This window comes from Bos indicus x Bos taurus, chromosome 1 (assembly GCF_003369695.1).
Source record: "Bos indicus x Bos taurus breed Angus x Brahman F1 hybrid chromosome 1, Bos_hybrid_MaternalHap_v2.0, whole genome shotgun sequence".
NCBI lineage: Eukaryota > Metazoa > Chordata > Mammalia > Artiodactyla > Bovidae > Bos > Bos indicus x Bos taurus.
In genome coordinates, this window is record NC_040076.1 from 67,729,190 (window position 1) to 67,742,904 (window position 13,715).

At 49.2% G+C, this 13,715-nt stretch overlaps 1 protein-coding gene across 3 annotated transcripts in view; it reads right to left on the bottom strand.

Annotated features, from left to right (window-relative positions):
- MYLK (myosin light chain kinase) overlaps positions 1-13,715 on the bottom strand; it is a 280,259-nt gene that overhangs the window by 9,648 nt on the left and 256,896 nt on the right. For all 3 annotated transcript variants that reach the window (XM_027535988.1, XM_027536006.1, XM_027536083.1), the window contains 3 exons: positions 13,377-13,500; positions 5,202-5,354; positions 2,433-2,556 (listed from right to left, as the gene is read on the bottom strand). In XM_027535988.1, the coding sequence (XP_027391789.1) occupies positions 2,433-2,556; positions 5,202-5,354; positions 13,377-13,500 (401 nt within the window). The remainder of the gene's footprint in view (positions 1-2,432; positions 2,557-5,201; positions 5,355-13,376; positions 13,501-13,715) is intronic.

Sequence of the window (13,715 nt, forward strand, 5' to 3'; positions counted from 1 at the left end):
CATCCATCTATTGCCTTGCTTGTTAGGATTTGTTCCCATGTCACTACCTTCCCCTTTTATGAAAACCACACCCAGATGATAACTAGGAACCATTTCTTATGCAGTTGTAGAGTCTGGGCCATGTGCCCCTCTCCCTCCATCACAGTGCACCCCTTTCCATCCCCCTCCACTGTACTCTGCCTCACCACACTGAGCCTCAGCTGCTCCAAGAGGGAACCCCTACTCCAGGGGTACCAAGGTCTTGGTATCCAGAGCTGAAAATGTGGAAAACATTTTCCTAAGGAAGAAATGTAACACAACATGGTAAGAGGCAGCTGAACCAGCTTCAGGGACATTATGTGTTGAATGGGATTTGTTAGACTACTTTTCTATGCAATTTTATGAAGCCTAACCACTGTTTCTGTGGAAAAGCTATTTACAAATGCTGCTACCTATATTAAAATAGGAAGTTAATGTTCCTTCTTGGAATTCTTCATTTTCTTTCTCATTTTCAAAAAACCTTATGGCTAATCACACTATAAACAGCAAGAAAACACGTAAGTGATTAAAATATCACCACAAATTATGGTTTCCTGACCCATCTGACTGAAAAATTCCATTTATTTCCTTTGGAATCTCCATATCTTTTCTCTGCGCCTATCCCTTGGGTTTAGGCTCTTTCTGGCTTTGGTTCACCAGCAGATGTGTGGATGCTCCCAGAAGCTTGACATGATAAGGCTGCCCTTTAACCCACAGCCTCGTCCAAGCAAAACCCAGTGAGATTTCCTGCTCTGAGAACGGCCCCACCCCTACACCAGTCACCCTATGCACCTCAGAAATACTGCTATTTCTTTGAGATCTACTGGCCACAGGATCATTCATAAAGCCAACCCTTGATTTTGTGGCTTCTCCCCCCATTTTTTTTTTTTTTAAGAGCATGTGCTCCTCTGAGTTTACTGGACCCTACTGGCACCAGAAGGTGAGGTAAGCAGCACTGCATTCCCACTCACCAGGTACTTGAGCGAAGTGAGGACATCACTCAACTTCAGGAGGGGATAACCAAGAACTGAATCCCACTGCAGGGGGTCTGCTGAGATGCGCAGGGGGCGGCGTCCCTCAGACCCTCACTCCCGAAGCCCCTGGCTCTCCTGCTTCTCTCAGCCTTTCAATGGCCTGTGGTTTGGGCATTCTGTGTGGCAAATCACCAGTGTCCCAGTTGCCCCTAGAATAGTGATTTCTTTTTCTCTGCCACAGAGGCAAGGTCTAAAGCCCTGGTCCCCTGAATGCCCAGCTAAAAGACTTCTCCTGTCAGGCCGGCATGACCAGGGTGAGGGCTGGCTCATAGCTCTGAGCTTTTTCCTCCGTCTGTGCTGTATTCCCCTCCTCTCTGTGTTTCACCCATGTTCCGCGGCCAACTTCAAACTCCTGCCCTTGGCAGCCTTTCCTGACAACCACATCCAAGTCTGGTGTGATTGGCTCCATCCTCTGTCCACACTCACATATATGGGTATGGAAAACTATACTGATCGTTTATAATTCTAGCTGTGTGTTATGTCCTTTTATGTCTATTTGCTTTACTATATACTCACTGAGTATAGAAACCATGCACCCTCCAGTAGCCCAGGAATTTTACACTACCAGCAGTGATAATAAAAATAAAATAGAGGATGATAAGTTCTCTATGGATTTGGATGATAATTTTCTCCATCTGCTAACAATCAGAAGCAATTTGTGTCATTAAATTGTGTGTCATTAAGACTGTGTAACTGGAGCTAGTCTCTGGGTTTGAATGCTGGCTTTCCCATGCTTACTAGCTGTGATCCTGGGTGACTTTCCTCAGTTTTCTCGGCCTTGTTTGAGAATTGGGGATAACAGTAGTACCTGCCTCCCAGGATTAAAAGATAATTTGCATAGAAAGTGCTTTAAATGTTCCCTGACACAGAGCCAGCTCTCTGTACATATTAGCTACTGATCTCATTTGTGAACACTTACTATGTGCCAGTTAATGTACTAGAGGTTAGATGATGATCATCTCATATAATCCTCAACGATGCTGTGATTTGGTACCACTATTATCCCCATGTTACAGATGAGTAAATGAAGGCACAGCAAGGTTAAGTAACTTGGTTAAGGATCTGCAGCTAGTAACGCACAACCCCCCATGTCTCTCATTGTAGATCACATGCCCACCTCCTTCATGGTGGAGAAATGTTAAAACCATCACACTGCCTATAACAAGATCACATTCTCCAGGGTTGCCAAATAGTCCTGCAAGTGACATTGCTCCTCCCTACCCACAAAGACATGAAATGTCAGTCTTGGTCCCAGACTATTTCAGAAATAAATGTAAACATTTTTATGGAGTGAGGTCAGGGCAAGTTGGGAATGAGGGTGGCTTGAATAAAGCAATTATGAGGGGCAAGAGACCAGTCCAAAGTGACCCCTGCCATTACCTGCCATTTCCTTCTTGCCATGTACTTCTTCATCCGGTCCTTGGAGAGTTTCTTGGCCTCCATGTTCTTGGTGTCTTTCATTAGCCATGGATGCTGAAGGCACTGGGTGCAGTTCAGGCGGTTTCTGATAGAGGCAGAGATCAGAGGATTTCTGAGCAGAAGGGGATCTCAGAGACTGCTGGTCAGACCAGAAACAGGAGGTCACCTGTCCCTAGAAACATGGGGCAGAGCCCATGACTGTCTGCTCCCAATCCATCCACTGTGATGAGAATCATGGTGATCCTAACCTTTTTCCTCTCTTGGTCTGGGTTACAATGACTAGACCCAGGATAGATTAGTGTTAAGCAGGCCTAAACATTGATGGGCAGCTGGAGTCTCATGACCTGCCCTTGGGGTCTAGAGAGGCTAAGTGCTGGAGGACAGACATGTCTTGGAATGACGGGCACCATATTCCAGGGTGGGGTCATTCTGCTGGTCACATGAGGGCTGGGAGCTGTGGATGCCGGATCCTTCTACCTGTTTGTCTGATGGAGGGAAGAGTGAAACCTTAAGTCCAAATCTTGGAGAATCAGTGAACTCTCAAGTCTTATGGTGTGGTGGAGCATCAGATTTTTGCCTATTAAAACTCAAAAGAGGTATGTCTTATGTTCAACCTATGAATTATGACAACCTTAGACCACTGAAATTCATTTAATTTTCTGAAAGCTCTGGGAATCTAGACATATTTCAGTTGCTTCGACTTAGCAGCAACTCGTGTCCAACTCTGTGTGACCCCATAGACGGCAGCCCACCAGGCTCCCCCGTCCCTGGGATTCTCCAGGCAAGAACACTGGAGTGGGTTGCCATTTCCTTCTCCAATGCATGAAAGTGAAAAGTGAAAGGGAAGTCGCTCAGTCGTGTCCAACTCTTAGCGACCTCATGGACTGCAGCCTACCAGGCTCCTCTGTCCATGGGTTTTTCCAGGCAAGAGTACTGGAGTGGGGTGCCATTGCCTTCTCCGATAGAAGGACTAGTAAAATCCAAAGCACCAAGTGCTAACATAATGAGTAAAAGTAAATTTGCTAAATATAGAAAAATGTAGTGATCTTTATAAGTGGATAGGGATTATTTTAACTTTCATATATTCAAAATTTGTACAATTTATATATATTTATTTATAATAAAAAACATTTTTTAAAGTGCTGATAGATGGAGATTTCTGGTTGAAGACATGCTGAGTTTGAGTTTATGGGAATCTAGTGTCTTGATCTATATGAAATCAATTCTTGGGTGAGTCCATTTTACAAGCACAGAGGAGCCAGCACATTACTGAATAAATTCAAGGTCAGATGAGAAGATAGGTGATATAAACAATACCTCATTTACCAAACCGCAGGTAAACGAAGCCTGGTTGACAGAAGCCATCCTTGGACCAGAGTCATTAGAAGGGAGGCTTCCATCTCCCTGGGGCACCTTGGAAGTGGGGATCCCTCACACCAGAAGGAAATCCAGGCCCCCCACAACATCCGGATCTTCCCTGGGTCGGGCCTACTTCTGATATAAAGACGGAGACAGCAAGACGCTAAGAGGACCTCACTGTCAAAGACCGTGGACTGTCCCCTCTGGTGAGGAGTTTGGCCCAGAGCTGGCTACAAAGGACTAAGATGTGGCCGCATAACCAGAAAACCAGACAGAACCACTTAAGAGACCCCCTAACCTCATTCCTTTAGCAACTGTACTCTTCTATCCCAAAAAGGATTTCTTCCAGAGTAGGCAAGTTGAGGGACAGCCTTGGAGGGGCAGGGGTGTGGAGTTGTGGGGGCGAGTTTCACCATCTTCTGGGGAAATGCCTAGAGCTGCTCCTATTGCCAAAAGCAACGCCCGGTGTTTGAACCAGGCCTTGCGTCATCTGGCCACCTGTTCACAGATGAGGAGTCCAGTAGCCAGTTGTCCCCACCTAACACTGCCACTGCTCCCTTCCCTGGGGCAGGACAGTCCTCCCTGCACACACAGAGCCCCACTCACCTTCCTGCTGTGAGGGAGCCACTTCCCTGCTCCACTGAATCCTGTCCAGCCACGTGCAAGACCCCTCCTCTGCTCTAGCCTCCTCTACTGTTCCAAGCTTCTCTCACTGAAATACTGACAAGCACTTTGGGCCTGAGGCTGTCTACATGCCTGAACGCTCCAGCCTCCTGATGTCTGCAGATGTTTTATACAGTCATCCACTGACCACCTTGGCAGCTCTGTGCAGCCCTGCGAGGTGGGGCTGGGGAACCGCACAGGCTGCACTGTTAGTGGGACAGAGACGGAGCTGGGATAGCAGTCTCATTGACCAGTGGTGGAAGGCACCTGGCTGTACTCGGGCAGGCAGTTCCTACATATTATAGCTACTAAATAAGCATCAAGCCAGAACAGCTGGGAGTATGATCAGGCCCCACAAATAGGATCTCTTCCCTGAAAGCCTAGAAGGTTTTAGCAGGATTGCTCTTGGCCACAGCTGTACATGGAAACTAAAAGGGGCTGTTATTCATATGCGAGCTGCCTCTTTCCCTCAACACTCAGTCAAAGGTTGCTTTTCAAGAGAGGTGTCTGTGCTTCTAAAGACAGGACAGTGTCCGGCCCCAGGGAGCAGGGGCCCAGGAAGACCCCTTTCTGGGCCCTCATGCACACCATGCCCATCCTCCTGTCCTGGGGTGCAAAAGAGCCCACCACAGAGAAAGGAAGTCACTGCCTCTGGACCCCAGTCCAGGGTGTGGGGAGCCCCAAAAGACTAAAAGCTCAACTCTTTACTTCATATCCTTCTTCAGCAAGTTGCTGATAAAATCCTTGGCGTCATCGGAGATCTCGTCGAAGGCCTCGTCGTCAAAGTCCCAGGTGGCTGAGGTAACGTTGGCTAAGGTTTCGTTGTCATTGTCACCCATGAAGGGGGACAGTCCACTGACCCTGGGGGATAAGAGAGGAGAGCAGTGAGTGGGGGAGGCCGGTAGAGAGGGTGGTCCCCCAGGGGAGCGCTCACTGAGGTCAGAGGTGAGGGCACCGCCAGCACCCCCGCCTCTCCTCCCACCCGGGAAAGAAGAGGGCATGCTCTCAGCCTCACTCTCTGTACTTCTGGGATGCCCCCCACCTGTTGACATCCCCTGCCTGTGAAGCTGAGGTGGAAGGAGTTTTCTTCACTTGACCATTTCCGCACAATACAGCAGGGCTTTCCTCCCTATCGTCTGTTCTCCCTGGATGCCCAGGCTAGAACGTGGCCCCACAGAACCTTCTCTAACATTCTGGAGGACGAGTCCCCTCCTCCCCGGGGCCCCTCCCCACACCCTGTAGTCACGTGACACAGCACTTGTCACCCTGCCCTGTCCCGCCCTCTCACCTTTCACCCTCAGCACCAAGATCAGGGCCAGCCCACAAAGGGCTCAGCAAGGGTTTCTCCAGGGACAGTGAACCTCAAGCCTGCAGTGTGAGTCTGGGGATCCAGCTACACTTGAGTTCAAAGCTCCTGAGGCATTTAGGCCAAACCAGAAAGCTTCCCTCCAAGGGACCAAGGCCGGTTCGTTTGCCGGGTGACCTTGGACCCCGATTTCTGTGTGTCAGCTTCCTCCTCCATCAGATGGACAACCTGCTACTGAACTATGGAGTGGTCGCCACGCTGCCTCTCCCTGTTCTCTTTCTCCTGCGTCCTCATCATGACAGCAGATGTCTATCAAACACTGACTATGTGCCATGCACTGGGCAGAGAACTAAAGTAGATTCAGTCTTGACACCACTCTTTAACCCAGGTAACTCATCACTTCGTTTAACAGATAAGGAAACTGCCACACCGAGTGGAGTTAAATAACGTGCCCAAGGTCTTGCAGTCAGTGAGCCCCTTTCTTAACTGCTACTTTGTACAATCATTTCTGGAAAGATGAAGTCAGCCACGGCCTAGAGCACTGGCAGGAGGCCTGGTCTGCAATAAAAAGCTTGGTCTGTGACCATAGCTATTACACAGCTCCTCTGTACATACTTCACCCCCATTGCCTCATCAATCTGTGCTCCCGGGAATGATTCATTTACCAATAGCTCAAGCCAAATAGAATTTGGAAGGTGAACTATCTCAAAGTCAAATGGAACAGACTTCTGGCTTACTAGCCTCACCTCTGGACACCTCATCTCCACCCCAACTCTCCAGCCTTCCACCTTGATCCAGGGCTAGCCTCACAGGCCTTAGAAGAGCCCCACTCTTGGTTTAATGCTCTGCTGCCATAATTTTGAAATTATTAATAATGTTGCACAAGCCACCCTACTTTTTAATGCTGCACTGGACCCCACAAATTATGTATCTAGTCCTGTCTGTCCCTCGAGATGTATTGTGCCATCAACCTTCACAGTTAAGGCTTCACTAACATCCCTTGCCCCAAATCCATCATCATAAACAATAATGCAAACCCTTCGGGAGCTGTTTTGCCATTCAAGAGGCCTCAGCTTGTGAAATACACCCGTCCCTGAATATTAAGTTTTGTAAAACAAAACCCATTGCATTTCTGCAAGGAAATCTTGCCAAGGGAAGAAGAACCCTCCGGTGAAAATCTTCATTAAAAAAAATGGCTTTTCAGAGTGACTGATCTCACCCTAATCAACATATTTGTGCTTTTGAATAAGAAAGTTTTATAGATGGCATTAAAATGTCTTAAAGCAAGACAGTAATTTACATTTTGAGATGGCATGGAGACAATCACTCTTGATCACCTCACAGTGAGGCAAGGGTGGGAGTCTCAGCAGTTATGTAATACTCATTTCTCTTCTCTGGGCCTTTGAGTCCCTCCTTACACATCAAGGGCATTGGGCTAGAATTCCTAGGGGTTCCCAGCATTCCTGGCTCTCTGACCCTGGGGTGACTTTGACTAGTCCCATTAAGATAGAGCCTGACTCTTGCCCCTCAGCTACGTGCTTCCTTCTGTCTTCCTTCCTTCTGCATTTTCCATTTGAGACAAAGGGGAAAGTCCTGCAGTGTGCCAAGAGATTGCGGGAAAGCCAACAACCCCACTGTGGAATGCTGAAAGGCCCCCTTCTGTAAACCTCCTTTCCTAATTAGGAACTGCAATCCTGCAAAAATAGGGCTTAATCTCTGTGTGATGTTCACAGTCGGGGACAGCCTCCTGGTCTCTGGCCTCTGGCAGTCCTCTTTCCTGGCAGCCCCTCCATCTGAGATCCCCCTGAGCCTTGGCTGCCTCCTCAACTGCCCCAGCTTCCCCAGAACTCCCCCTGATAAAGAGAATGTGTCTCTAAAATAAAACTTGCACAATATGCAGAGCATGATGACGAAGAGAGCATTGGAATTTTAGTAATCCTGTTTCTTGGTGGTGGGATTTTGCAGAATTTTCAAACCTTCTTTCTTGGACTTTTTTTTTTTAAGTGCTAGAATTTGCATAGGATCATATGTGGTTGGAGAAGGAAATGGCAATCCACTCCAGTACTCTTGCCTGGAAAATCCCATGGATGGAGGAGTGTGGTAGGCTACAGTCCATGGGGTCGCGAAGAGTCGGACATGACTGAGTGACTTCACTTCACTTCACTTCATATGTGGTTGGGTTGTTCAATCCAACCAACAAACATAATAACTTTATCATTAGAAGCTCACCTCTTTTCCTGGTCTTATTTAATTTTTAACTGAAGGAGATCAGAGTACACCACCCCAAAAGGTGGACTTTGGTACAAACATTGCATTGAGCTGAAGGCAATTAACTCTTTGTCCCACCTCTTTCTACCTAAAAGTAGGACACAAATGTCTCTTTGTTAAGGTGACATGAATTTCCATTTGGTCTGTTTGTCCATTTCTTCTCTTATCAGGAGGAGGAGAAAGACCCTCATCTGCATATCAGATCTTGCTAAACAGTCTCTATACATTTCCTCCTCACCTTGTCACAATTTAGCCCCTCCGGAAGCTCCAAACCCTTTTTCCTTTGTCCAGTCATTTCTATACAATTTATCACTCTTTGTTAAAGTAGTATATAAGCTCCAAATTTTAAATGCATCTTGAGTCACATTTCTTTATAAACACCATTATGAACATTTATTATATGTACATAATTAAATCTGTTTTCTTTTTGTTAATCTGCCTTTTGTCAGTTTGATTTCCAAGCCCCCAAGAACTGAATCTAAAAGGGTAAAGGAAAGTTTTTTCCTTCCCGACATAACCAATGAATTTGTTTGGTTTTCACAAAACTGTAATCAATGTGGGAAAGTTCTTGGATCCTCTATGTCTTCACTTGACATTGTCTTTCAAAAGTGTATACAGTCTTCATGTTCATTTTTAATGGCTAAATATTAGTCTTTGTGCTAATGAGTCAGCAAAGGATATGACTTCAGGGTGTTCTGATTTTTTAATTCTTAATCTCTTACTGCAGCCAAACTTCACCAGATGCAGAGACCCATTCTGCTCTCAGGACAGAACGTCAGGCAAAAATGCCTCTTAAACTACACTTTATCTATAATTTTTTTAAACAGCAGATGACCCTATTGTATGAACAGTCAGCAAAGGGGACCACATATCTGCCAGCAGAACTATTGAGTGCTTAGGAAGGGGTTAGTCTTTTCTCCCATTTTAGCCTTGGGATACTCATTCCTTGGTGCGCTGGGAAGATTTGAGAGAGCTGGGGGCACCCAGAGGAAGAGCTGGGCATTGTTTTGTGCAGTAGCCCACGAAACAGCAACCCAGGGTTTAGTCATGTTAACCACAGCCCCGGTCCCTGGGGAGCAAAACCTGCAGGTGTTTTCTGGACCTGGTGTGGCTATGGGGTGCCTGGAGGTCACAGGAGCTGGAGTCAGAGAGCATGTCTGGACTCAGGGACTAAGAGGGCAGAGGTAGCCCTGGGTGGAGCTCCTGGATCCCTGTGAAGAGCCCTGCATCCAAATCTGAGTCTGGGTAGGTACCCGATGCTTGGGCAGTGGGACTTCTCCCCATTCACAAGGATGTTGTCCCCAGAAGTCACACTCCAGATGGGATGGACCTGGCTCTCTGGACTATAGTGTGTGTGTGTGTGCTTAATTGCTCAGTCGTGTCCAACTCTTTTCGACCCCATGGACTGTAGCCCACCAGGCTCCTATGTCCATGGGATTTTCCCAGGCAAGAACAGAGGAGTGGGTTGCCATTTCCTTCTCCCGGAGATCTTCCCAACCCAGGGATCAAACTGGTGTCTCCTGTGTCTCCTGCATTGGCAGGTGGATTCTTTGCTGAGCCTTGGACCATGCTGCATGCTCGCAAATTAGCTGGGAATGGGAAGTCTGCTGCTGAGCACAGCAGGAAGATGCTAGGGAGGAGAAAGCAGATTGGAGGTGTGAGGGAGGGAAGGAGGAGAAGGAATTCTGGAGTAGGGATGAGAACAGGACACAGAGATGGGTCTCCACAGGCAGCAGAGGAACACCAAGTCCTCAGGAAACTGGGGAAAGGAGACAGGAGAGGAAAGGAGGCTTTGAATGTCTTTAAGGTTGAAGTATGGCCAAGAGAGCCCAGCCCTCTCTCCTCCTGCCAGAAACCACACGGGGACTGCTAACAGCAGAAGTCTCAGCAGATTCATGAAATCTCTTCTCTCCCTTCAGAATCAGGGGTGAGAGGGTGGGGGCCCCACAACCCCGCCAGCTGCATCTCTGCCCTGCCTGGGGACCCTGGGCTGGCCGTGGGGCTGGGTCTCCTGTGCTGTAACAGGATCTGCCCTGATCTCTCCAAAGGTGTGAGGAGGAATTCCTTCAGCAAAGTCAGAACAACCTACCGGGCGTGGCTGCTCACTTAGGAGGTGCTAGCCAAATATGTGCTGAGTGATACATCTCTTCTCACCCAGCCCCCAACTTTCCATCTCTCACTGGCCCCAGGAAGGAGATGGTGGGGTCCTCTGGAACTAACAAGGAAGGTAACCCTGATAAGGACTGCCAGACAGACAAACAAGCTCCATACAGAGGGATGGAGGTACAAGAGGGCCGCCTGAGAACCTTGCCTGGGCGGGGCGAGGTGGGGGGGTTCCAGCAGCAGCTGCAGAATGCCACGTAGCAGGGCTGAGAGGAAGTCACCTGGCTGGCTGCTCCACCTTCTGTTCTCACACCACATCCCCACGAAGAGCCCTAGTTCAGGAGGGAGACTCCCAGACCTCAATCCCCACTGTGGAAGCCAGTGGAAAAGTCCCAGGGGGAAGAGAAGCCGGCTGGGGCAGGAGGCAGGAGCCAGGATATGGGGAGGTTGTGTAGGGCTGGCCTGTGTCATCTCCCCTACTGCCTGCTTGCCTCCCTTCGACACGCACCTCTCCACCCTCCTTTCACCCCATCCAGATCCCTTTAGGCTGGTGCCCTGTTCATCACAATTATTTTCTCCCCATTTCAAAAAAATCCTTCCCCATTTCTAAGTCTCAGCTTTAAAAGTAATCTAGCAAACCATGTCACGTGATATCCAAATTATTTCTTCAAAGAATTTTCATTTTAAAATAAAGTGCTCTTGTGACCCAGTAATTCTAGATCTAGATCCAACAGAAACGCATGAAGGCATTTACTAAAGCACACGCACCAGGATACTCACGATACCCTGAACTGGAATCTAGTCAAGAGCCCATCAGCATAGAATGGATGAGGAAACTGGAGGAGGTTCAGAGAGCGGCACACTACACAGCCTTGGGAAGGACCAGTTAAAGCCTCACAGCAGGATACGAATGGGGCTCGCAAACAAGGTGGGGCAGAAGAAGCCAGATACGCCTTTCTGTGTGATTCCATTTATGCAGAGTTCAAGAACAGGCGATCGTGGTGTACGATGTTAGAATGGGGATCAGGCTACCCCTGATAGGGTGACTGGAGCCAGGCTACTGGGAGGGCTGCAAGTGGGCAGTTGCTGGGTCTGGGTATAGCTGTGTTCACTCAGCACATTCACTGAGCATCTAGTCACTGCTCTGGCCCTGACCTGCATGAAGACCAGTCTTCCTAGTTTGCCCAGGATGGTCCTCACTTCAGCACTGAAAGCCCTGTGTCCTGGGAGACCTGGCAGTGATGATAAACTGGGACAGCCGGCCACCCTCTAGGACTATGGAAGTGGGTGGCCCTGTGGGCTTCCGTGGGCCCCGTGAACCGAATATCAAATGATGATCAACTCCCTGCCCCGCCCCACTCCCAGGTTTGTCCTGAGGACCAAACTGATGATCCGGATCCTATACCAGTGGGAAAACTGATGGAGACAGCAAGATGAGTCTCCTCGATGGCTGCAGGGGGACCCAGGGACTGAGCCAGGCCACACGTAGCTGACAAAAGGCTTTCTCAAGAGTCAGGTGTCTCTCCCAGGGAAAGACCCAGTGAGAGCACCATCCAGCCTGGTGCAGCCCTGGCTGCCTGGCTCTCTCTATTTACCAAGGGGCCAGAACCAGAGTCTGGTGTAGTTTTCTTTGCTCCTCAGCTCTCTTTCTCCTGGAGAGGCACTCCTGGCCACAGTTTCTCCTCTGCTGCCCTAGGGGGAGGCTGTGCTGTGGGGGTGACCCCGAGCAAAGAAGAACATGACTCTCTGGGGTCCAGAACCCGTGACACAGGTTCAATGGAGTGAAGCCGTCCTAACACGCCACCGGGAGAGTCAGACTCCTGAGCACATGTAAACGCCTCACTGCACCAAAAAATCACTCCACTTCTGCTAAAGCATTGGTAACTGTGGTTCCTAAACCTGGCTGTGCAACAGAATCACCTAAAGCCATTTCTTACAATGGGGTCCAAAGACCCGGGGGATCTAAGAAAGTACCTGTAGAGGTCTCCTTCAGGTTTTCTATGAGAATGTTTAATTTGTCCTTTTGCTTTAATGACAGCAGTTTTTTTTTTTTTTTTTTCAAAATGACTACATGCACAGCTGCAGTTTCAGGGAAACCAGCCCATAACTGTGCATTGCCACAAAGCTCAGGTTTCCATTGAGGTTAATGCCTGCTTGCAGCCTGGGACTTCAGAGACTGAATCAGCCAGATTCCAGCAAGAGGGTGTGCTCTACGGTCTGTTGCTCAAAGTGTAGAGCTCAGACCAGAACCATCAGATACCTGTAGCCTGTCAGAAATGTGGGTTCTCGGGTCCCCGGAACTTCTGAATCGGAACCTGTGATCTAAGGAGAGGCCCAGGGGATTCACGCAGATCACCGTCTGTGCAGACCTGGTCTGAATCCCTGGCCTCCTTGTTTTTCTGCAGCATTTGTAAATGAATGACTCCCTATTTTCCACCTAATTTCCCACTTCTAATTACTATACAGTAGCTTTCCATTGTCTGTTGGCCCCACTAAAGGCTCTGTCATCAAATCAGTCCATATACTGAACTCAGAGATGAGGCTGGCAGTGATGTCCTGCTGCCATGAGGATGGGGTGCAGTCCCCTGAGGATGACACCCACAGGAGATGTGTACCTAGGCTCCCTCTCTGCTTCTCTACAGACCCACAAACACATGCGAAGGTAAATTACACAGCACCAGCCAAATCCCATGGATGGAGGAGCCTGGTAGGCTGCAGTCCATGGGGTCGCTAGGAGTCGGGACACGACTGAGTGACTTCACTTTCACTTTTCACTTTCATGCATTGGAGAAGGAAAAGGCAACCCACTCCAGTGTTCTTGCCTGGAGAATCCCAGGGACGGGAGAGCCTGCTGCGCTGCCATCTCTGGGGTCGAACAGAATCGGACATGACTGAAGCGACATAGCAGCAGCAGCAGCAGCAGCAGCCATATTCCTGCCCTCCTGACCAAAGGCCCCAGGCTGGCCAGCCTTAGGGATGAGGATGGACCCAGAATGGGAACCGTGTGCATGGAGCTAGACCCTCCCACAGAAGTGTGACACAGGCTGTGGACGTCACCAGGAGCACAGGAGCGAGGCAGGGCGGTGAGGAGGGGCTTGGGAGCCTGTGGCCCTCTTGACTCTGGGTGGGCTGCCCGTCAGGCCCTGCCCTGGTTCCTCCAACATCAGGGCAGCCTGGGGCCCTCCCTCGTGCGGCCCAGGACTCACAGGATGTAGCAGATGACCCCGATGCTCCACATGTCCGTGGCATAGCCAATGGGCTCATAGTTGATCACTTCGGGTGCGACGAACTCCGGGGTGCCAAAGAGGACCTTCAGAGACCCCGCATTCTCTGCAACCAGGATGGAGAGCGATCAATCACTGGAACATCCCTAAGCCAACCCGAGGTGAGTTAATGCCAGGAGGGACACAAGTCAGGCCGGCCTTCAGCAGCTCTCCCCTTGTAAAATGGCACAGAGACAATGGTCTCCTCACAGAAAAAGTGCACAGACACACCAGTAAAACGGACAAACTGCACGCGCAGCTCAGATGTCTAGGGTGAGGTTG